This window comes from Populus nigra, chromosome 17 (assembly GCF_951802175.1).
Source record: "Populus nigra chromosome 17, ddPopNigr1.1, whole genome shotgun sequence".
In the NCBI taxonomy this organism is placed as follows: Eukaryota; Viridiplantae; Streptophyta; class Magnoliopsida; order Malpighiales; family Salicaceae; genus Populus; species Populus nigra.
The window spans coordinates 13,029,174-13,054,929 of record NC_084868.1 but is presented as its reverse complement, the minus strand read 5'-3'; the positions used below and the strand labels follow the sequence as shown (position 1 = coordinate 13,054,929).

The following is a 25,756-nucleotide window of genomic DNA, read 5'->3' as shown; positions in this document are numbered from 1 at the left end:
CAAAGAACCCAGTGTATCATGAGAGGAGCAAACACATTGATACACGTCATCACTTTATTCGGGAACATGTGAAGAATGAAGAAGTCCAACTGATATCTTGCAACACAAATGATCAAGTTGCAGACATCTTCACAAAGCCTTTGAAGAGAGAAGTATTTATCCGATTAAAGTTCATGCTTGGGATGATATCTCTCGATTGAGTTTAAAGGGGAGATTTGTTGAATATTAAACTCAATCTAGATGGTCAAGGAAGGCAACCACCAGCTGCCACTGACCAGCCGCCACCGACCAGCCGCCAGCCACCAGCCGCAACCGCCAGCCGCCTTCACACCACCGTCCACAGCCGCCTTCACACTTGAAGGTTGAATTATCTTGTTTTGAATTCGTGTATAAATAGCAAGCTGAGCTTATGCTATTAGGTGTGGGAGAGTAGAGAGAATAGAGAGAAACACTAGAGAGAAAGAGAGGGTGTGTATTGTTAAGCTTGTTGTATTTATTTTTGCTTCTGTAAGCTTGTGTTCTTGAAATAAAACTTTGTGTTTTATCCCCTCTGAGTGTTTCAAAGCCACCACCAGTGGTTCCTCCCACCAACAAGTTCAACTGTTACTTTTTGTTTACATTATCTTGTTGCACTAAATCAAGAAGTTTACTAGACTTATTATTCTGTAAATTTGCTTTCCGAGCGCTGAGCATTTTATACGACCATGTGATTGGGGAGATTTGATTCTCATATAATTGTTGTCAGCTTATTTGTGAGCCAAAAAGTATTATTGAATAGAAATGCTTTCATTCTTTATTGTCGGCTTGAAAGTGAATTATAACCTGAGTTCTCTTCTCCATTTTATTAAATTACGAAGCATTTAATTGTTTTTCTGACTTTATTGAGTTTTTTCTATAAGCCTGATAATTTGTCAGATATTTTTAGCAGGAGTCCTTACATATGTATGCAGGTCAGAAGTCATTCCCATCAATAAGATGGAGTGGCTTCTTGGCTAAACTTAATTTATTTACTTTTTTGGTTTCTGCTAACCATTTTGAGATTGATTTAGTCAGTCTCATGAACTTCTGGTACATCCATCATATCACTTTGCGGCAATTAGTATGAACAATTTTGCTGTGCCAGATGGTTGCTTGTCCCCCGGTTTCTTAACTGAAAGAAGTAATAAGATATTTTGGGTATATGCGCACTTCTCATCACGTGCTGGCAACTAGTGCAAATGATTTCTGTGGTGTTCCCCAGTGTGCAAAATAAGATGTAGTTCCTATAACTTTATTTGAAGATAGCCTGTCTCTTCTTCTTGATGTAGATGACATTGACCGTTTCCTGCAGTGTAATCAGCCCCAAGATGGTGGGGCTCAGCTCAGACGTAGGCGGCAGAACTTGCTTGAAGGATTGGCAGCGTCACTTCAGCTTGTTGACCTACTTGGCCAAACTGGCAAAACTGCTGGACTTGCCTCAAAGGATGACATTGTGTTCCTGCGGTTAGTATCACTTCCAAGGGTCGAAAGCTCATCTGCAAGTTTCTTCAGCTTCTATATCCCGGGAGTGAACTCACCCGTGTTGTCTGCATGGCTATTTTCCGTCACTTGAGGTTTTTGTTTGGTGGCATTCCCTCAGATACGGGAGCAGCTGACACAACTACAAATCTGACAAAGACAGTTTCTGCATGTGTAAGTGGCATGGATCTTCATGCATTGAGTGCTTGCCTTGTAGCCATAGTTTGTTCTTCAGAGCAGCCACCATTTCGGCCTCTTGGTAGCCCTGCTGGGGATGGAGCCACAGTTATTTTGAAGTGTCTTCTTGAAAGAGCTAGTAAACTATTACATGGTCCCCAGGCTTCTTCCAACTGTGGTATGCCCAATTTTGCTCTCTGGCAGGCATCATTTGATGAATTTTTTGATCTTCTTATGAAGTACTGCCTGATTAAATATGACACTATACTGCAATCAGTCTATGCAAAGACACCACCTATCGCAGAAGGTATTGATTCAGAGGTGCGTGCAGCAACAAAACGAGAAATGCCTGTTGAGCTTTTAAGAGCTTGCCTTCCTCATACGAATGAACGCCAGATGGAACTTTTAAGAAATTTTAGGCAGCAACGCAATACCATTACTGGCCTGAGTGCACATCCAGGGAATAGTGGTCACATAAACTCTGAATCAGTGAGGAGTTGACCGAGGAAAGAATTAAAGATATTGCAACTGGATGGCCAATCTGTTTACATCAATCTCTCGGCAAATTTGGACATGGAAATGGAACTAATGTGGTTTGGAGCTTGGAAGTGGCATAGATTCACCTTTATTGAGTCAGGTTTTTTAAGGGTTCATCTTTATCTTTCTAATAGTTTCCTTCAAAGGATTATCCAGGACTCTCATCTTGTTAAGACTTATAGTCATATGCATAAATGTGTATTATGGTGGAAGGAAAATATACATGGGAGATGGTAACTGGGAAGTCTTTTTATCTTTTTTATTCTTCCAAGGAGCTTTATTTTGGTGCTCTAAGTCGTAATTCCTGGCAAAAGTTAAAGCTTAGGGGATAGATTGTACAGGATAAACTCTCCCTTTTCTTTTGATCCCGCCTGTCCGTTGGAAGTGAAGAGAGTGTTGTTGTGAAATTCCAGAACTCAAACACACATCATTTACATGGTTCGGCAACTTGCCTACTCCACAGAGCTACTGGTTTGTATTAATCAATTAAGAAAACAATACAAATAAAAAAACAAAGAGGAGGAGGAGAAACTTCTCTACTCAACTCAACTCTCTCTAGCTCACTCTCTCTGTGTTTTCTTCTTCTTTGCGTTCTTCACACTCTAACCTTGCAGCTCTTCACCGAGCATACATATATATTAAGCAAAGACTGAAAGGCATAAATTATGCCATGATTTATGCCCACCGTTTATATCCTCCACCATGTGCCAAGTGGGAGATTAGGTATTCCCACTTGCATATGGTGGGACATTGTTTATCTCCACTAACTAACAGAGAGTTGTCATGGTGTCCAGTGTTCAGGACCATCAAGCGGGATGCACTTGCTGGAGAATGTTTCAGTCTGGCCTTACATACAAATTCTGTAATGGGGTATTCTGCTGTAACTGTAATAAATTGCGAAGGCATCGCATAAGAAATGTTCTGTTAGATTAAGGGAACTGAAAGTCCTGAATTAAATGTAGTAAATTTCTCTCGCACTTGCAGACATTTCTTAATAATGGGGGAGGCGGGTTTAAGAGCCTATGTTTCCCCTCCGTAACTTTGTTTGCTCTATGTTAGGCATGTGCATGTTTAAACAGAAATTTGAACCTTCGACCTGGAGATTTTACGTTTTTACCTAGCTGTAAGACCACAAAAGAAAGGACAAGTCTTATCTTCCTATATAGTAACTTCTTTAATGGGAAACCTCTCCTGGTATACAAGGTTCCTGTCTTGATTGGCAACTCTTTCCATTTTTTTCTCTGATTAGATTTTATTTTGTGAATTATGAGGTATTTGGATTGACATCCCTTTTTTCAGGTTTTGATAAATGGATTATAATTTTCCTAATATGTATTGGGAGTAGCATTACTCATTAATTTTTACCAGTATCATGCATGATACAGGGGTCTAGGGGATGCATTTCCCCTCAACAGTTGTCTGTAGTTTTCTGAAGAATCAATGGGAGTGGTCCTCCATGTCTAGGGGATGCATTTCCCCTCAATAGTTGTCTGTTGTTTTCTGAAGAATCAATTGAAGTGGTCCTCCATGGTTAATGCTCATCTCAATCAATGAGCTGTAATTCAACTGATTTCAATTTCATTTCCTCTTTTCTTATACATATCTTGAATTCAACTGTCAGTTTTGTCTTAAATTGTGAATCAGGTGAGAAAAGAATATTCATGTATTTAATCTATATAAAAATCTAAAGTTGTCATATTTTAGGGTAAGATTTATTTGCAAGTGTTTTTATTCTCTTTATTTTTTTGATAGGCAGATAGAAGAGAGAAAAACAAGAGTTGATGTTACTTTAGGATTTTAGATAATAGCAATTTTATTCAACACTTTGTAATTTTTTATTTTTTTTTATAGTGAATTTCTCTTATTGTTTTGTTTACAAAGTTGCCAAACTATGTAAATTATATTTGTATTTTTGTGTGATTAATTGTGTTTGTCTTTGTATTTTCTCTACTTGCCAATTAATTTTAAATTTTAGAGCTATTTTCACTGCATAACTTTTTAGTTTATAACATTTCAAAAGAAAAGAATAAAAACATTTGTGGTCTCAATAGAACTACTGCTCCAAAACACCAGAGATGGTGGTCTCAATAGCTCTGCTCCAAAACACCAGAGTCTCTCCACTATTCTCCGGTGCTCCTGATTTGCTAAAGCTATGGCTGATAAGCCCCATGCAGTTCTTATCCCACTTCCATTTCAAAGCCATATAAAATCTATGCTAAAACTAGCCACACTACTTTATCACAAAGGTTTTCACATAACCTTTGTCAATACTGAATATAACCATAGACGCTTACTTAAATCTAGAGGTCCTAATTCCCTCAACGGTTTGCTTGATTTTCGATTTGAAAACATTCCAGATGGGCTCCCTCATTCGGATATTGATGCTTCCCAAGATATCCTTGCACTTTTTGAGGCTGTCAAGAACAACTTAATGGCTCCATTCAGTGACCTACTTAACAAGCTCAATGAGACAGCCACTTCTAATGTGCCCCCAGTAACATGCATCGTGTCGGATTCCTTGCCATTCACTATCGCAGCCGCTGAAGAGCGAGGAATACCTATTGCACTATTTGAAACTGTCTCTGCTTGTTGCTTCATGTGCTTCAAACAACTTCGTCCACTCAAAGAAAAAGGTCTTACACCAATTAAGACCCTGTTTGTTTGCAGGAAAGTAGTTTCTTTTTGGAAAGTGAATTTCTGAGAAAGTGAATTCCAGGAAGTGAATTCCGGAAAAGTATTTTCCGATGTTTGGTAGTGTAATGGAAAATAAGTTGGAAAACACTTTCCAGTGTTTGGTTATGTTATGGAAAATGAGCTGGAAAATAACTTATTAATGTTTTATTTTTTCAAATTTATTAAAATAATAAGGAACAAATCTTACAAATTAAAAAGTTGAATGAGAATGAAATTGAAAAAAAAATATAATTTCATAAATTATCTCAAATAAAATAAATATTAATCAAAATAATAGAGATCAAATCTAAAAAATTAAAAAAAATAAAAGGTGAAGAAATTAAAATAATAATAATTAACATTTCATAAATTATTTCAAATAAAATAAGTAAAAATCAAAAGAATGAGGATCAAATTTGATAGATAAAAATTTTCAATAAAAAAATGATAAGAAAAAAGCAAATAGCAATTATAAAAATAAGGACCAAAATTAATATAAAAATTAAATTTTAAGAGAAGAAATTGAAAAATAAATATTCAAAACAAATTATATATAGCAATCAAAAGTTTGAGGATCAAATTTGATATAATCAGCAAATAATGACATTTCTAAATTTTTCACAACTTCCAGAAAGTGTTTTCCGCCCAAATTTTTCAGGAAAACACTTTCCTGAAAACCAAGCCAAATTTTCCTTTGACTGGAAAGTGTTTTCCGTTGACCAACTTTTCCAATGGCAAACAAACACATGAAAGTTTGGAAAGTGGTTTCCCAGAAACCACTTTCCGGAAAACAAATACAGTCAAAAGAGAAAATACTTTCCTAGAAACCAAACCAAATTTTTCTTTGACTGGAAAGTGTTTTCCGTTGACCGAAAAGTGTTTCCGTTGACCAGAAAGTGTTTTCCGTTGACCAACTTTCCTAGTGGCAAACAAACACAGGAAAGTTTGGAAAGTGGTTTCCCGGAAAATGAATTCCGGAAAACAAACATGGCCTAAAGGTATGAAGGTCCGCTGTTTATCACCATTTCGGGGTTGTTAATATCTGGATTGCAATTTAGTAACAAACGATAAAGCTAAATGTAATTTTGAAGAGAATGATATCTTCTTGTTTTATTTCAGAGTAAGCAGAATTTGTAATTTATACTGATGGTTTAACATCAAGATTCTATATTATTGCCTGTGATCAAGCCTAATTATCTATGAATAAGGAACCAATAATTAAAGATTCAATTACAGTATTTGACTAAACTTGATTTCCTATTCTATGATTGATTTCCTATGCTGTGCTTGATTTCCTTTAACACTCCCCCTTAAGTTGAACTTAAGTGTATGTTAATTACACCCAAGTTGCTAAGGAAAGTCTCAAACTGTGTGGAGCTTAAAGGCTTAGTAAGCAAGTCTGCCGGTTGGTGTGTAATTTGAATATAGACTGTCTGAATCATTCATGTTTGAATTTTCTCACGTATCAAATGACAGTCTATTTCTATGTGCTTGGTTTGCTCCTGAAAGACGGGATTCGATGATATGTGCATTGCTGCTTGATTATCACAAAACAAAGTTACTGGCTGTGTGTGATTTATCTGTAAGTCCTTCAAAATGTTTTTCAACCATGTAATTTCGTAGCATGTAGTAGCCATGGAGCGATATTATACCTCTGCACTTGAACGTGATATTGTTGTCTATTTCTTGGTTCTCCAAGAAACTGGTGCCTCTCCAAGTAAAATGCAGTAACCAGTAGCTGATCTTTTTGTGTCCTTACAAAGAGCCCAATCAGCATCACAAAATGCTCGTAATTGACTTAAGATATGCACAACATAAGTCAAATCCGGTCTAGTTATAGTCAGGTAGAGTAACCTGCCAACTAACCTCCTGTATGCCGATCCATCCTCCAAAAGCTTTCAATCGGATTGTGTTAGGGACACATTTTGCTCCAAAGGAAACCGAGATGACTTGACACCCAAAAACCCCGTATCATCCAGAATGTCGAGTGCGTATTTTCTCTGTGACAGACTGATGCCATGTCGTGATCTTACAACCTCAATGCCAAGAAAGTATTTAAATTGCCTTAAGTCTTTAAGTTTGAATTGCTTGGACAAGAAAAGTTTGGTGTTCTCTATATCCTGCAAATTATTCCTAGCTAATATCACATCATCAACATATATCAATAATGCTAAAAAGTTACCATGATGGCTTCGAATGAATAAGAAATAATCAGACAAAGACTAATGGAATGCTGCAGCCTTGAGTGCACTTGACAACTTGATAAACCACTGTCTAGAAGCTTGTTTTAAGCCATACAGGGATTTATGAAGTTTGCAAACGCGTGTCTCCCTTTTTTGCTCGAAGCCAGGAGGCAAAGTCATCTAACTGATGTAAATGCCAACCACACAAAGCTGCCACACTAAGTAAGATGCGGACAATGACCATCTTGGCTACAAGAGCAAAAGTTTCCTGATAATCAACGCCTTCAACTTGGTTGTAGCCCTTAGCCACCAGCCATACCTTATATCGTTCCACTATCCCATCAACCTTTAACTTGATTATGTATACCCACTTGTAGCCGATTGGCCGTTTGTGGGATGACAATGGTACCAAACTCTAAGTCCCAGTGGCGTAAAACAACTATCTCATGGTGCATGGCCTCATTCCACCGAGGATGTTGAACAACCTGTGAAAAACTGGTGGGTTCTTTGAGGAGGGTGAGTTGAGCAGTATAAGCCTTGTGATGGGGAGAAAGGTGAGTGTAAGATAAATAAGTAGAGAGGGGATAAGCAGTACCTGAAATGTGAACCATGTTCGTGGAGGATGTCGGGTCAGGCTTTGAAGGGAGAGTCATGGCGAGATGAAAATCTTGCAAGTATAAAGGAGTGGTAATAGAATGACTGCCATAACGAAGGGGAGGAATGGGCACAAGGGAGGAGTGGGCCTGTATGGGAGATAAATCAGGTAGTTGAGGGATAGGGGTGACTGGAGATAAAGACTCTATGAAGGGAGATGAAGACTTTATGATGGGAGCCAGAGGGGTATATGAGCTGGTGGAAGGAGGTGTCTGGGAATTAGGTGAGCTGGTGAGTGTAGGACAGGTAATTGGAGGAGGGGTGCAAAATCTATGTCGAAAGGTAAGGATGGAGTGGGAGGCGAAAATGATGGGGCATCAGGATTAGTATATGATGCAGGTGTAAGAAAAGGTAATATGGATTCAAAGAAAATGACATCCCTGGAGACTATTATTCTTTGTTTAGCTAGATCAAAAACTCTATACCCCTTTTTCCCAAAAGGATATCCAAGAAAGATACACCGAGATGCACGAGGATCAAATTTGGAGTGACTTTGTGCATGGGTGGAAACAAAACATAAGCAACCAATACTCGTAAGTGTGAGTAATTGGGAACTGTGTTGAATAGTTTTTCATATGGTGTTTTTCCGTGGAGAATAGGGGTTGGTGTTTGATTTATGAGATAAGCGGAAGCAAGAATAGCATCACCCCAAAATTAATTAGAAAGACCGGCTTGAAGAAGTAAGGCACGTGCCATATTTAACAAATGCCTATATTTGTGTTCGGCAATGCTATTTTGTTATGGAGTATTAATGCAACTAGTTTGATGAATGATACTTTTGTGAGCGTAAAAGCTTTCAAGTTTGAATTCAAGACCATTATCACTATGAATCATTTTGACTTTGGAATCAAATTGATTTTCAGCCATGTTGATGAAGTTGACTAGAAGATCCCTAGTATCGGATTTGTGTTTCATAAGATAAATCCATGTGCATTTAGTGTGATCATCAATGATAGTAAGAAAATATTTGGCACCTAAAATAGAAGGAACTTTATAACCACCCCAAATGTCAACATGAATTAAATCAAACGGAGATATAGTAGTAATGGAGCTTGAAGAAAATGGAAGTCTTGTTTGTTTTGCTAATGGATAAATCAAGCACTTGTCATTAGAACAAGAATTAACTTTAGGAAATAATGGAGAGACTTTGGTTGAGGGATGCCCAAGACGTTGATGCCAAAGGATCAGGTTGGAAGTTTTGGCATCGTTACATGTTCATTTCTTGGCTTGGTTGAGAAAGTAGAGACCCTCCCGTTCAATTCCTGTCCCAATCATCTTCCCCAAACGTAAGTCCTGAATCACACAAAATTGGCTTAGAAAAATGGTTATGCAAGAAGAATCAAATGTTAGTTTGCTAATGAAAATTAAATTCGATTGGAAATATGGGACACACAAAACATTGTCAAGGATCAAATCAGGAGATAGATGAACTCTGCCTATGTGAGTTACTTGTGCTATTGATCCATTCAGTAATTCAACAGTGCAGCCATTAACCGGTCTTGAGTATGTGAGAAGATTTTGATCCTAAATCATATGATCTGTGCACCCACTATCCAAAATCCAAGTGCTTCTGTTGCCATTAGAAAAGAGTGAAAAAGCTTTACCTGAGAGCTCATCATGAGTTGGACAGTTAATAACATGATTGGCAGAGGATATTTTAGTTTTTAACATACTGAGTTTTTGTTTGCACTCTTCAGCTATGAAAGGAAAATTCATCTCTTTCCTTTCATTCATGTGTGATGCAATTTGATTTCCATTGGAAATTGCCACATTAAACTCAACTTCAGTCACTGCTTTCTTCTTGCGACAATATTCAGCTGTATGTCCCTTTCAGCGGCAGAAAAGTACATCTGAGATGTGCGCGACAATCCTTGGTGGTGTGATTTGTTCTGTTACATCTGGAGCATCTCTCTTGAGTTTCAGTCTTATGGCTTGAATTCTTTATGGCAAAGACAACAGCCTGTGGTTGAGCATGGCTTTTTCCCGGCTGTCACCTCTGATTGCTTCTCATGATGAAGAACCAGTGAATATGCCTTGTTTACTGTGGGTAATGGATCTTGCAACAGAGTGTTGCTACGAACACCCATGTACGAATCATTGAGACCCATGAGGAATTTCATGGTTTTCTGTGTGTTCAGATATGCAGCCACTTCCTTGATTGATCCACAAGTGCATGTCGGAAAGGTGCAGAGTGCATCACGCTCATCCCATAAACCTTTCAGCTTCATGAAGTAGGATCCCACAAACATGTTGCCCTGCACACAATTGTGAATTTCATTCTCAATATTAAATAATTGAATCACATTCACATGTGAGAATCGTTCTTGTAAATCAAGCCATATTTGTCTGGCATCCTTGCAGTTGATGATGCTGGTAGCAATATCTTTGGACATAGATCCCAGTAGCCAAGTTTTAACCAAACTATTACACCAATTCCATTGTTGATGCTCATCTGGTTTCTTCTCATCAGGCTTCTTCATTGAGCCATCTATGAATCCAATTTTGTTTTTGACTGTAAGCACCATAGTCATGGATTGGCTCCATGTGCTATAGTTGTCTTCAACCAAGGGTTGTGGCACAAGGACAGCGTGAGGTTGATCTGAGAATGGTGAAGGTAAAGCTGGTGATTGAGATGATCCCATCTTACACTTGAAGACGTGCTTCCTTGGTTTTCGTCTCCCATGGAAGTCGGCTAAAGGGTTTGTGTTTTATTTTGACACCTAGATTAATTGCTGTGATACCATGAAGAGAATGATATCTTCTTGTTTTATTTCAGAGTAAGCAGAGTTTACAATTTATATTGATGTTTAACATCGAGATCCTATATTATTGCCTGTGATCAAGCCTAATTATCTATGAACAAGGAAGCAAATAATTAAAGATTCAATTACAGTATTTGACTAAACTTGGTATCCTATTCTGTTATTGATTTCCTATGCTGTGCTTGATTTCCTTTAACAAATTTTGTTTTGTACTTTGTGTGTTTTGCAGACGAGAGCTTTCTAACAAATGACTTCTTAAACAGAGTTATAGACTGGATTCCTGGAATGAAAGGTATACGTGTAAGAGATCTTCCGAGATATGCTCATTGGAGGGATCCCAATGATTGTGTGTTTAACCACAATATGGAATCAACTGAGAAAGCTTGTAAAGCATCTGCTATTATTGTACATAGTTTTGATGCTTTGGAGCAAGAAGTTCTGAATGCTCTCTACTCAATGTTTCCTCGTGTTTATCCTATCGGCCCACTTCAATTGCTTCTCAATCAAGTACCTGAAGATGACCTAAACTCCATTGGATGTAACCTGTGGAAAGAAGAGCCTGAATGTCTCCATTGGCTTGACTCCAAGAAACCGAACTCGGTGGTTTATGTGAATTTTGGCAGTGTAGTAGTCATGAATAAGGAACAGCTTATTGAATTTGGAATGGGACTTTCTGAAAGCAACCACTCTTTTGTATGGATTATAAGGCCTGACATGGTCATTGGGCAGTCAGCTATTTTTCCAGCAGAGTTTATGGAAGAAACTAAAGAGAGGGGCTTTATTGCTAACTGGTGTCCACAAGAAGAAGTCCTTAACCACCCATCAATTGGAGGCTTCATAACACATTGTGGATGGGGTTCCACAATTGAGAGCATTTCTTCGGGGGTGCCTATGCTTTGTTGCCCATTCTTCGGGGATCAACTAACAAATTGTAGGTACCCATGCAATGAGTGGGGAATTGGAATGGAGATTGATAATGATATCAACAGAGAAAATGTGAAGACGCTTGTAAGGGAGCTGATGGAGGGAGAGAAAGGTAAGAAAATGAAGAAGCAAGCCATGGAGTGGAAAAAATTAGCAGTGGAGGCCACAGCTCCAAATGGTACATCATCCATGAATTTGGACAAGCTTATAAACGAAGTTCTTCTGTCACGAAATTAAGTCATCGCTCAAGCTTGAGCCATGGTTTTCAATTTGGTTGTTGGTGCTATGTGTCTATTGATTTGGCATTGTTGAATTAAAGCATTAATCTTCATGGTTGTTCAACTTTCATTATTCCCAACAGGACAAAACATTTTCTTTACTGTACTGGGGAAAGGGGATGGCTAGCGCCACAATTTTACATTTTGGGGGGACACCCTGCTAGCCATTGGGATCAGTATAAGATACCTTACTGATAAAGCATGGATCGTAGTGTGTCCATATCAGTTGGTATTCTAAATAAATCTTGTATTTTCCATATGAAAGTCTCATGTTTGAATCTAGGGAAGATTATTCCTGCCTGAGATGTCACAGCTGAAATTCTTAATGATAAAACACGGATTGTAGTGTGTCCATATCAGTTGGTATTCTAAATAAATCTTGTATTTTCCATACGAAAGTCTCATGTTTGAACTTTGAATCTAGGGAAGATCAGGGCGAACTTTAATCTTGAATTCCCATTTAATGCACTGCGGGCGGGCACGAGGAGATTGTCAATCAAGCCACAGAGTTCAAATCCAACAGTTTCAGCCCATGTTTAGCTAGCCATAATTCTATATGTCATGTCCGAGAAAATAACAACAGGTTCCTGCCTGAGATGTCACAGCTGAAATTCTTTCAAAACTCACTTCCAGAACCAGATTTATTCCTAGCATTAATTAGTTCACTTTAATCCCTGACATGTACTTCTTAAACTTATTACACTATCAACACTCCAAACTTTAATATCGAAGATACAAAATATTGAGGCTCTTTTTAACAACACCAGATCAATTAACAATTGACATATAGCACAAAAAGCACATTGAAGAGTATGAGTCAATCTCGAGTGAGTCTTCTTGACCTCTCATGACAGAGCACCTCGTTTATCAGCTTGTCCAAATTCATGGATGAGGAACCATTTGGAGCAGTTGCCTCTCCTGCTAATTTTTTCCACTCCATGGACTTGCTCTTCATTTTCTTACCTTTCTCTCCTTCCATCAACTCTCTCACAAGCTTCTCCACATTTTCTCCCTTGACGTTGCTATCAATTTCCATCCCAATTCCCCACTCATTGCATGTATACCGACAGTTTGTTTGCTGATCACCAAAGGATGGCCAACAAAGCATAGGCACCCCAGAAGAAATGCTCTCAATTGTGGAACCCCATCCACAATGAGTTATAAAACCTCCAATTGAAGGGTGGCTGAGGACTTCTTCTTGTGGACACCAACTAGCAATGAAGCCCCTCTCTTTAGTCTCTTTCATAAACTCTGGTGGAAAAATAGGCGAGTCCCCAATGACCATATCAGGTCTTATTGCCCATAAAAATGGATGACCACTTTTAGCAAGTCCCCTTCCAAATTCAATGAACTGCTGCTTTGAGATGACTGCTACACTGCCAAAGTTCACATAAATTACTGAGTTTGGTTCCTTGGAGTCAAGCCATTGCAGACACTCGGACTCTTCTTTCCACAGGTTACATCCAATGGACTTCAGATCATCTTCAGGCACTTGATTGAGAAGCAACTGAAGTGGACCGATTGGAAAGACACGAGAATGCATAGAGAAAAGAGCATTCAAAACTTCTTGCTCCAAAGCATCAAAAGTATGCAAAATAATCGCAGAAGCTTTAGAAGCACTCTCAGCTGCTTCCATGGCGTTGTTAAAAAACCAACCATTTGGATCCGTACTTCGAGAGAACCTTGGAATATCTCTTAAACGTAGATCCTTCATTCCTGGAATCCCGTCTATGATTCTGTCCGCAAAATCATTTGTTTGAAAGCTCTCGTCTGCAAACACAAAGAACAGTTGGATGCAAATTCGGAGGTAATTTCAATCTTCAAAAACCAAAGGGCAACAAAAAATTGATTTCATATTCATACCATCTAATGGCGCTAGGCCTTTCTCTTTTAATGCACGAAATTGCTTGGAGCACATGAAGACACATGCAGATATAGTAAAGAACAAGGCAATAGGTATTCCTAGCATTTCAGCAGCACTGATAGCAAATGGCATCAAACCATCAGAGACAATACAAGTCACCGGGGGCACACCAGAATATGTTGTGTCATGAAGCTTGGCAAGCAGGTCATTAAATGAAGCCAGTTGGTTTTTCTTAAAATCTTCAGCAGATGCAAGAGTATCAGAAGGAGGGACGCTGTCCGGAATGGTTTCAAATCGAAAATCATGAAAGCCATTAAGGGAATCAGGGCCTCTAGAATTGAGCAGGAGTCTATGATTGAACTCGGTATTGACAAAGGTTATGTGAAACCCTTTGTGGTGAAGTAGTTTGGCTAATTTTAGCATTGATTTTATGTGGCTTTGAAGTTGGAGGGGGATAAAAACTGCATGAGGCTTGTCAGCCATGGCTTACATGCTATGTTTCTTCTGTAGTGTCATATGAATGCTATTATATTAATTTGTTAGGTGTTGTCTATGGTTAAGGGTGGGTGTTAAATAACTAATTCAATTTAAAAATTTAAATTGTTAAATCAGATCTCAAGATATTATTTATATTATTTTTTAATAAATTTTCTCAAATAAAAACCTTGTATTTAATTTTTTTTATTAAATAAATAAGAATTGTGAAATTTGAACTCGTGATCGCATGGTTATCAAAACTCTAATATCATGTTAAAAAACCAAATCAACCTAAAATTTTAAAATTTTAAATCAAATTTCAAAATAAAATTTATATTATTTTTTAACCAAATATATAAATTAGCCTTTGAATCCATAGTCAATATCTCTATGGTGGATTCTATATCTAATCCAAAACCTTACAGACGGTTTATTTTTGGGTTCATCTTATTTATATTCGCCTTATTTTTTCACCCCCAACCATATTGTTATTTTAAATTACTTTGTACTCAGTTTTAATGTCAAAGAAACCGGGCAGCAGAAACCCGATATTCTCTTATTGACAAAAAATCTCCGGTAGGCCCGAAGTTGCACCCGAAGTTTGTACACACCTTCAAGTTTTCTTTCGAAAAGCGCTCATAATTGACCTCCTTTGCCAACAAGTCCAACTGCATCTGCACTCCTTCACGTGATTTTTTAATATGTGGTGTTACAGTAGCTGTTATTATTTGTTGTTTCTCAGCATGCTTTTTCAGCATCGTCTCTCCCTTTTTTTTTTTTTTTTTTTCAGGTGATTCCTCTGTATTGTGATAACTTTTTTTTTCTTTCACTTTTCCCTATCATCTCTCGTCTGCCATGTCATTATCATTTTTTTTTTAATTCCTAGACATGGATCTTTTAGCTTTTTTAAAGCCATTATATCTGCATGAATTTGTTCAAGATTGTTGATTTTGTACAAAACATTAATAGAAGGATGAATTGGAAACGCATATATAGAATACAAATGAAATCTTAGCCTTCTCTAATAAACAATACAACAATATACACATCAACCCTGCTATAATCTTCTCTATAAGTATCACCACACCTCTTATGTGTTGCCTTAAACAATAATATCTATGTTTTTTTTTTTTTTTTTAATCTTTAGAGACATGGACATTTAAACAAGACAATTGATAAACCCTAAAACAACGAAAATAAACATAATACTTGAAGGAAACTACCAACAATTGATGATAGAATTAAATGACCAGTTACATCAGTCTAGACCAGCAAAAAGAAGTCTTGACATGGTACAATAATTGTCAACAAAACTAATTTTTCAGTTGTTACCTCATCCATCACAACCAGCACCGATCAATGCAAAGCAAAACAATATAGGCAAACATCTCCTCAGCACCGACACTAATGACCTTGGAAGCAATACATTTGTCTTGAGCTTTATTTATCTTTCAATAAAGACACGGTTTTTATTTCATGACAAGAGCACTTCCATCACCAACTTGTCTAGATCGATGGATGATGAACCACTGGGGCCAATTGGCCTATGGATGATATTTAATCGCAGAATACATGAGATATTAATTGGAAATATATCCACCACAATAACTTTAGGAAACAACAAAGGAATAAAGGTATCTCTCTGTCTTGTCTTGAGCTTCAATTGTTTTCTTGTTATACGTCATAAGTTTGATTTCTTGACAAGAGCACTTCTGTCACCAACTTGTCTAAATTCATGGATGATGAACCACTTGGACGAGTGGCCTCGAGAGCTAACCTCTTCCACTCCATGACTTTCTTCTTCATTTTCTTACCTTCTTCTCCTTCCATCAGCTCTCTCACTTGTTTTTCCACATTTTCTCTCGTCACATTGCTATCAATCTCCATTCCAATTGCCCACTCATTGCATGTATACCGACAGTTTGTTTGCTGATCACCGAAGGACGGCCAACAAAGCATAGTCACGCCAGAAGAAATGCTCTCAATTGTGGAACCCCAACCACAATGTGTTAGAAAACCTCCAATAGATGGGTGGTTGAGAACCTCCTCTTGTGGACACCAACTACAAATAAAGCCCCTTTCTTTTGTTTCTTCAGTGAATTCTGGTGGCAATATCGCGGAGTGGCCGGTGATCATGTCAGGTCGTATTATCCATAAAAACGGGTGACCACTCTTAGAAAGTCCCATTCCAAATTCAACGAGCTGCTCTTTTGTAGCCACTGCTACGCTACCAAAATTCACATAAATTACGGAGTTGGGTTTCTTGGAATCAAGCCATTGGAGACACTCAACTTCTTCTTTCCATAGGTTACAATCAATAGAATTTAGATCATCTTCTTGAATTTGATTGAGAAGTAATTGAAGTGGACCGATTGTGTAGACACGAGGAAACATAGAGTAAAGGGAAGTCAGGACTTCTTGCTCCAAAGAATCGAAAGTATGGAAAATGACTGCAGAACCTGAAGGAGATCTCCCAACAGATTCCATGGAGAAGTTAAACAGACAGTCATTTGGATCTGTTGTGCGCATAAAACTTGGAAGATCCCTCAATCGTATATCTTTCATTCCTGGAATCCAGTCTACTACTCTGTCTAGATAGCCATCTGTTAAAAAGCTCGCGTCTGCAATTAAAAATTGAATGCATGAGTAATTTTGTAAACGTTAGGGTTAATTTGTGAACATCGTGCTTGTATATGAGTAAAATGACTCGAGATAAATTGAAAGAGAGCAAAAGTCAATAGTTTGTGATGAAAGGTTGTGCTGAAAGAGGCAGTAATGATGCGACGAGCACCATCTCTACCAACTTTGTCATAGTATTTCGAAATATAGTCACCGTGCTAAGATCTTATAACCAATAAAAAGGAAAAACAAAGGATACAATTATGTGGGCTAAAAAGGGAACATGGAAATACTCATAATTATGTGTACATGGATGAACATGTACTCGAGCATATTACGAAGAATTTATATTAAAAAAAAAAGAACATAGTTAATTGGTCAAGAGAAACTTGAATTCCTTGTCCATACCTTTTAGTGGTGCAAGACCTTTTTCTTTGAGTGCTTGAAATTGTTTAAACCCCATGAAGCTGCAAGCAGAGATAGTAAAGAACAACGCAATAGGAATTTTGCGCTTCGCTGCAGCATCGATAGCGACTGGCATGAAACCATCAGAGACGATGCAAGTCACCGGGGGAACATCAGGTGATGCTGTGTCATTCAGCTTGTCTAGCAGGTCATTAAATGGCGCCAACAAGTTCTTCCTAGCAGCTTCACAAAGTCCAGGCAAATCTTGGGTGGCATTCTCATCCGAGGGAGGGAGGCCATCAGGAATGGATTCGAACTGAAAGTCGGGCAAACCTTTCAGGGAATCAGATCCTCTAGATTTAAGTAAGCGTTTATGGTTAAACTCAGTATTGACAAAGGTAATGTGAAAACCTTTGTAATGTAGTAGTTTTGCTAGTTTAAGCATTGACTTTATGTGGCTTTGAGCTGGGGCAGGGAGACATACTGCATGAGGCTTATGATCAGCTAAAATTTTACAAGTCATGCCTCGAGCTCGCTCTTTCTTTCTCTATTTCCTCTGCTACTTGAGTTTCTGTTATTCTATGTTAAAGTGAACACACCCATCACCACCTTATATCTATCAATTTTGAAGGATAAAACACTGCTAAATTAAACATGGTTGACAAGGGATTGTTTTATTTATTCTTGATATCGCATGGATTAATTAATTTTTCTTATAAAATTTCGTGATTGAGTTATAATTAACCCTCAATCTGTGGAACTTTTAATAGTGACCAGTACTATTGCGACAGATGTTCTCTTAATTTCGGAGTCATTGTCTGATCTTTAATTTTGTCAAAATGCAAAGAAATCTGAAACACACATGTTTTGTTTATTCCAATCCTTAAATTATTTTCTCCTCATGAGCCAAAATATGCGGACAATAAGCCAAACTTGGCGGAAGAATCAAAAGCAAACAGATGAAGACAACTTATAGAAACAAAAACCAGAGACAAAATAATTTATTAAACCGTTGGCTTTACAGTGTTACAGTAGCCAGCCATAATATTTAGCAATAATTTATATTAGAAAAGCCTTATTATTGAACAACGTATCGACACTACTCGCCTTGAAAACAACACTTTGTTTATATGATACTTTTTTTTATTCCATCATGAAAGGACTTCAATATCTAGATGTGAATGAGTTGTTCCCCAATAGGAGGAAAGATAATTAATATAAAATAATTTCATATTTTTTCAAGCAGGAATAATTTAAAAAACATAAACCCAAAATTTACAGCAGAGATAACAACAATATTTTGGTTAGCAATTTGTTTTTAATTAAGTGTTATTTTCCTCAAGCCAGGTCCTTGGCTGCTTTTACTGTTCACTCTAATGTGAACAGTGCGGGGTTTTGTTTTTTCTTAGAAGAAAAAATGTTCATGCATTTAATAAGTGTTTGGGGATACGGTTAAATTATGTTTTATTTTTAAATTAAAAAAAAGTTATTGAATTTTTTTTTATATTTTTAAATTATTTTAATGCATTGATGTTAAAGATAATTTTTTTAAAAAAAAATTATTTTGATATATTTTTAAGTAAAAAATATTTTGAACTGCAACTGTTACCATATTCCTAAACACAAGATGATGTTTGTCAATATATATATATATATATATATATATTAATTTTAAATTATTATTTTTTAGTATTTTTAAACTGTTTCTATGTGTTGATAATAAAAATAAATTTAAAAAAATAAAAAAATATTATTTTAATATATTTTTAAATAAAAAATATTTTAAAAAATAATCTTTACTGTATCTCCAAACAAGCCCGTTTAGAAATGCGGTAGCTTTTACTTTCACGTGTTTTTTAAAAGTGTATTTTCCTTGAAAAAATTATCAAATTGTTATTTTTTTAGTGTTTTCTATAATTTTATTATGTTAATATTAAAATAATAAAAAATTATTTTAATATATTTTCAAATAAAAAATTCTTTAAAAACCATAAAGAGTAGATCCATGCAAGTTGTCTTTATTAATTATTAAAATGATTGTGTCTGCTGTTTATCCATGTTATTAGCTGTTATGTGTGGCATGATAACTACACAATTGCTCTGGACAGAAGGCAATTCCTTCTCCAATTCCTTAAAAAAAAAACATAAATAATACTATAATTTGCAGGGCAATAAAATATCAAATGTCAATTCTTTTTTTTTAATCAAATGCCATAAAGTATACGTATGTCGTTTCATCCAACCTTACAGGTTAATTAAGGGAGATTATAATTTTTGTTATGTTATAAATTAAAATAAGTAAATAGAGAATTCAAATGTATAGTTAAATCCCAAAAATATTAGTATACTGAGTAAACTGAGCCAAATGAATGGCTTTAGATAAATTTATTCCTTGCGTAGCAATGGCTGCCAAGTTACCTTCGATGCAGGGTGCCACTAGCAAAATAGGGCTTGCGTTTAGCCAGCGTCACCGCCCTATAAACAAAAGGGCTTTTCCCTTTTTAATCATCAAGTGATCGATTGCGTGTAGCCATAAATTAGCCAGCAGTTTTACAGCTTCCAAGCTGGCGCTGTCTCCAAGACTCTCCATCTCCAACATCAGTGTTGTTGCTTCACGAAACTCAGGTATCTTCTCAGACTTAACCCTGTTCCATCGATTCAGACTATCCATATAACTTAGTTATTATATATATATATATATATATATATATATATATATATAACCGACTAAGTAGACATTGTTATGTTATCAAGATTTAATTACTTATGCCTCATCGTTTCATAAATTAAGTAAGTGGTCCCTCGAACGGGCACAAATCCCTCGAACGGTCTCTCTTGTCCTTTGGTAAAATTACTACAAGTACAGCATTATTTAGGAAAAACAATCAACACACAACATGTTTGTTTTCATAATTGTATTTTTTATTGTATTGATTGAATATGAATGATACAATTTATTGGATAGAAACCTGTATTATAATTTTCCTAATATGTATTGGGAGTAGCATTACTCATTAATTTTTACCAGTATCATGCATGGCCAAGGAAAATCATTATAATAGTTCTTTCCTCCTTAGCAAACTGAACTAAGAACTTCTTTGGACTGTTCAGGAGCTAAAATTACTAGTGGAGAAGAAGATATTAATTTTCCTGCTCTATTCTTGCCAAAAGTGAAAATGACTGATGTAGAACAAGTAGCGGAAGCATACATGCTCAAGAGGATCACCCGAAATTCAAAGGCAACTGAATTTCGGCAGCCGGGGCGTCGAAGTCGGAATGCCGCGAAACTCACTGAGTCAATGCGTTTCGCCGTTAACGGAGGAAGTCAGGGCTACGCCCCTGATGTCCACCAGTTTTTGGCCAAATTCCATCATTTCGGCCCCGAAATCGTCATTTTTACCATTTTTGGAAAGTTTCGTTTTAGCCATAACTCTTGATTTCCGAGTCCGAATTGACTTTCGTCAATTTCTGTTTGCTCAGGATTTATAGGCCTTTCATATTCTGCATTTATCTCAAATTTGCCATTTATGGTAAATTTAATGTTTTGTGTCGTTTCCTTATCCGTCATGGGTTAGGTTAGAGTTTTGCTTTAAATACCATTGTAAGGCCTCTGGCCGGGGGCGATTGATTATTGAATAAACAAACCTTGAGTTTTCTGAGAGTTTCTCTCATTGTAAATCATTTACGGAATATTGACGTTGGTCGTATTCATTTACAGTTTTCTGCTGCGTCAATTGGTATCAGAGCACGGATTTGCTGAACTCAATGGCAAATAACGAAGCAGGAGACGAAAACTCTATTGGCGGATACCATGGAGTAGAGGCCTTGTGGGCGGCAGTGGAGGAGACGCGGCAATAAGTAGCGCAGATTCGCGAGATGCTTGCTGCCAGGGTTAACCTCAACGCCAATAACAGGCCACCAGTTAACAGGGCTCGCACCGAAGGAATTGCCAGAGGCCAACCTGTTGATAGAAGACGCAACCCAGCACCTCGCATCCAACCTGACAGCGAGGATGATTCTGACGAAAAAGATGACATGGGATACGGTTTACCTCCACCTGCGAGACGTCCGAGGGAGCAAGATGATTATCGCCTGAAAGCAGATCTGCCCAGTTTCAATGGGAATCTGCGAATTGAAGATTTTCTTGATTAGGTTACCGAAGTGGAGCGATTCTTTGAGATGATGGAGATACCAGAAGAAAAGATGGTGAGGTTTGTAGCCTTCCGATTAAAGGGAGGGGCTGCAGTATGGTGGGATCAATTACAGAAGAATCGGCAGCGACAAGGAAAGGCGCTTGTAAGGACTTGGCGTAGGATGAAGCAACTGATGATAGGGAGGTTTCTGCCACCAGATTATGAACAATATTTGTTTCAATTACTTCAAGATTGCTCACAAGGATCCAGATCTGTGTTTGATTATACTGTGGAGTTCTCTAGACTCTTGGAGCGAAACAATCTTAACGAGACAGAGGGGCAGCGCGTAGCCAAGTATATGAATGGATTGAAATCGTCATTGCGAGATAAGATTGGGTTACAGGTGGTTTGGACTGTGGAGGAAGCTCATAATCTGGCATTGAAAGCTGAACTGATGGAGCGAAGAGGAGGAGTCTCAGGGTTTCATCGAAACAATCCAGAGTCTTCGTTTAATACCAGAGACAAGGGTGGCAACAGCAGCCAAGCAGGCGTATTGAATCAGAACAAAGAAGGAGGCAGCAGCAGCAGCCAAGCAGCCCAAGGCAACAGGAATATACCCAGAAATCTAAATCAGAACACGAACACGAACACGAACTTGAATCCCAACCCTTACGCCAGACCTGCACCTGGAGTTTGTTATCGCTGTCGGAAACCTGGGCATCTCTCTAACACTTGCCCAGATCGTCGCAAACCTGTCAACTGGATCGAAGGGGAAGAAGGGGATCCAGAGGCTACTGGAGATGATCCAGAGGCTACTGGAGATTATGCAAGGGAGGATGACTGTTATGAGGGGGTAGAGTTCGCTGAGGAGGATGGAGAACGAATCAACTGTTTAGTGCAACGGATATTATACACTCCAAGGCAAGAGGACACAGGACAACGGAATAACATCTTCCGCTCATACTGCACCGTGAGCCAGAAGGTGTGCAACTTAATTGTGGATAGCGGGAGTTGCGAGAACTTCGTTCCAAGGGGCCTAGTTGAACACCTAAAGCTACCAACCGAGAAGCACCCGACTCCATACACTATCGGCTGGATTAAGAAAGGACCCACGGTGAAGGTAACTGAAATTTGTCGCGTTCCTATTTCCATTGGAAAAATATATAAAGATGAAGTAGTTTGCGATGTGATTGATATGGATGCTAGTCATGTGTTGTTGGGTCGGCCGTGGCAGTATGATGTTGATATTACCTACAAGGGTTGGGATAATACTTATTTGTTCATGTGGGGGTCACATAAAATTGCTATGGCTCCTTACAAAAGGAAGGCACTGTTCGGTAAGGCTTCTGAAGTGGGGAAGCAATTGTTTTTGACAGTGTCCAGTTCGGATACAGAGTTTGTGGCAGACATCAAGGGTGCGCCAGAGTTCTATGCGCTCGTAGTGAAAGCCCTCGTGGTGGAAGGGGAAGTTGAGGCTTCGGTGACAGTCCCTGACAGGCTGAAACCATTGATAGATCAATTCAGGGATATCACTTCGGAAGAGTTGCCGAATAATCTACCACCCTTGAGTGATGTCCAGCACCATATAGACCTCATACCAGGGGCCAGCTTGCCAAATATACCTCATTATCGGATGAGTCTGAAAGAGAACGAGGTCTTGAGGGAGAAAATTGAAGACTTGTTGCAGAAGGGTTTTATCCGTGAAAGCATGAGTCCGTGCGCGGTTCCTGCGTTGTTAACGCCAAAGAAAGATGGGAGTTGCCGTATGTGTGTGGACAACCAAGCTATCAACAAGATAACCGTCAAGTATCGCTTCCCAATTCCCCGCCTAGATGACATGTTGGATCAGCTTGAGGGCTCGAAGTTATTCTCAAAAATTGACCTCCGCAGTGGATATCACCAGATTCGGGTCAGACCAGGGGACGAGTGGAAGACAACATTCAAAAGCAAAGACGGGTTATATGAGTGGCTGGTTATGCCGTTTGGGTTATCCAACGCGCCCAGCACTTTTATGTGCGTGATGAATCAGGTATTGAGGCCTTTTGTGGGGAAATTTGTTGTCGTTTATTTCGACGATATCCTTATCTATAGTAAGACCGCGGATGAGCATGTGGAGCAGTTACGGGATGTGTTGGCGGTGCTACAAGAGAACCAACTATTCCTTAATCTGAAAAAGTACAGCTTTATGACGGATAGCTTGTTGTTTCTGGGTTATGTGGTAAGTTCAGAGGGGATTCATGTGGATGAAGAGAAGGTCCGAGCAATTAGAGAATGGCCTGCACCGAAGACCGTGGGTGAAGTTCGGAGCTTCCACGGATTAGCCACTTTCTACCGCCGATTTATTCGGAACTTTAGTACTGTCATGGCACCAATAACCGAGTGCATGAAGAAAGGCAAATTTCAGTGGGGGTAAGAGGCAGAAACGAGCTTTGTGTTGATAAAGGAGAAGCTATGCATCGCACCAGTATTGGCCCTACCCAGTTTTGAGAAGATTTTCGAAGTTGAATGTGATGCGAGTGGCGTGGGAATTGGGGCTGTGCTATCCCAGGAGAAAAGACCAGTAGCCTTCTTCAGTGAGAAGTTGAGTGAGGCTCGTCAGAAGTGGAGTACGTATAGCCAAGAGTTTTACGCGGTGGTCCGAGCTTTAAAGCATTGGGAACACTATCTAGTGCAGCGGGAGTTTGTTTTGTACACTGATCACCAAGCTCTGAAATTTATTAATAGCCAGAAGCACTTGGATAACATGCATGTCAGATGGGCAACTTTTCTTCAAAAGTTCCCTTTTGCTATTTGACACAAGTCTGGTGCTTTGAATCGGGTTGCCGATGCGTTGAGCCGTCATGCCAATCTGCTTGTGACATTGGCTCATGAGATAGTGGGGTTTGAGTGCCTAAAGGATTTGTATCAGGAGGATGAGGATTTCAAAGAAATCTGGGCGAAGTGCCTTGAGAAACACCTCGTCAGTGATTTTCATGAGAGCGAAAGTTTTCTGTTTCGCGGAAATCGTTTGTATATACCCCGGATGTCGCTGCGAGAGAAATTAATCCGTGACCTTCATGGGGGTGGATTGAGTGGACACTTGGGCAGGGACAAAACAGTGGCTAGCTTAGAGGCACGATATTTCTGGCCGCAACTGAAGAGAGACGTCGGCAATTTTGTACAGAGGTGCTATATTTGTCAGGTATCTAAAGGTCAGTCGCAAAATACTGGTCTTTACACACCTTTACCTATTCCTAACAATATTTGGGAGGATTTGTCTATGGATTTTGTGCTGGGGTTGCCTCACACCCAGCGAGGGGTGGATTCTGTTTTTGTGGTGGTTGACAGGTTTTCAAAAATGGCTCACTTCATCCCTTGCCGAAAGACCTCAGATGCTTCACATATAGCCTGGTTATTTTTCAGGGAGGTGGTCCGACTTCACGGAGTGCCGCAGTCAATTACTTCTGATCGCGACACGAAATTCCTTAGCCATTTTTGGGTGACTTTATGGAAGATGTTTCAGACTTCGCTGAACCGAAGCACAACCGCGCACCCGCAAATTGATGTGCAGACAGAGGTGACAAACATAACTTTGGGAAATCTGGTTCGTAGCATTTGTGGGGATAAACCAAAACAGTGGGATCATGCGTTGCCACAGGCTGAGTTTGCTTACAATAGTGTTGTTCATAGCGTAACGGGGAAGACTCCTTTTGCTATGATATATGTGACACCACCGAGACATACAATGGACTTAGTTCGTCTACCCAAGGGAGGCCCAGGATTTAGTATGGCCGCTGAGAACATGGCGACACAAGGCCAGACCGTGCAGGAGGAAGTGAGGCAGAGGTTGGAAGCAACAAATGCAAAGTACAAGGCTGCGGCGGATAGGCATCGACGTTGCCAGGTGTTTGAAGAGGGAGATTCCGTGATGGTTTTCTTGCGCAAAGAAAGGTTTCCCGTAGGCACTTACAACAAGCTGAAGCCCAAGAAATATGGTCCGTATCAGGTTTTGAAGAAGATCAACGATAATGCCTATGTAATTGATCTTCCCGAAACCATGGGCATTTCCAAGACTTTCAACGTTGCATATTTGTTTCAGTATTATGCAGAGGAACACTTGTATCCTGATCCCGATCCAGAACCTAACTCGAGGTCGAGTTCTTTTCAAGTGGAGGAGTCTGATGTAGAACAAGTAGCGGAAGCATACATGCTCAAGAGGGATCACCCGAAATTCAAAGGCAACTGAATTTCAGCAGCCGGGGCGTCGAAGTTGGAATGCCGCGAAACTCACCGAGTCAATGCATTTCGCCGTTTGTGGAGGAAGTCAGGGCTACGCCCCTGATGTCCACCAGTTTTTAGCCAAATTCCATCGTTTCGGCCCTGAAATCGTCATTTTTACCATGTTTGGAAAGTTTTGTTTTAGCCATAACTCTTGATTTCCGAGTCCGAATTGACTTTCGTCAATTCCTGTTTGCTCAGGATTTGTAGGCCTTTCATATTCTGCATTTATCTCAAATTTGCCATTTATGGTAAATTTAATGTTTTGTGTCGTTTCCTTATCCGTCATGGGTTAGGTTAGAGTTTTGCTTTAAAT

The 25,756-nt window shown here is 38.7% G+C and overlaps 3 protein-coding genes and 1 pseudogene across 3 annotated transcripts; 2 read left to right on the top strand and 2 right to left on the bottom strand.

Annotated features, from left to right (window-relative positions):
• The first annotated feature begins 1,101 nt into the window (after window positions 1–1,101).
• LOC133676996 (protein PAT1 homolog 1-like) lies at window positions 1,102–2,471 on the top strand (annotated as a pseudogene).
• A 1,880-nt stretch (window positions 2,472–4,351) lies between these two features.
• LOC133676995 (7-deoxyloganetin glucosyltransferase-like) lies at window positions 4,352–11,753 on the top strand (the record flags this gene model as incomplete). The annotated part of the gene is made up of 2 exons (XM_062098819.1): window positions 4,352–4,860; window positions 10,711–11,753. Coding segments are annotated over 2 exons (1,443 nt in total), but the record flags the coding sequence as incomplete, so codon positions are not given.
• Window positions 11,754–12,296: 543 nt separating this feature from the next.
• Window positions 12,297–14,091, bottom strand: LOC133677468 (7-deoxyloganetin glucosyltransferase-like). The gene is made up of 2 exons (XM_062099549.1): window positions 13,549–14,091; window positions 12,297–13,455 (listed from the first exon to the last, which is right to left on the bottom strand). The coding sequence occupies exons 1-2, from the start codon at window positions 14,030–14,032 to the stop codon at window positions 12,503–12,505; spliced, it is 1,437 nt and encodes a 478-aa protein (XP_061955533.1). The 5' UTR covers window positions 14,033–14,091; the 3' UTR covers window positions 12,297–12,502.
• A 1,144-nt stretch (window positions 14,092–15,235) lies between these two features.
• On the bottom strand, window positions 15,236–17,668 carry LOC133677230 (7-deoxyloganetin glucosyltransferase-like). Its single transcript, XM_062099135.1, has 2 exons — window positions 17,054–17,668; window positions 15,236–16,647 (listed from the first exon to the last, which is right to left on the bottom strand). Exons 1-2 carry the CDS (start codon window positions 17,571–17,573, stop codon window positions 15,701–15,703), a joined length of 1,467 nt encoding a protein of 488 aa, XP_061955119.1. The 5' UTR covers window positions 17,574–17,668; the 3' UTR covers window positions 15,236–15,700.
• Window positions 17,669–25,756: the final 8,088 nt, after the last annotated feature.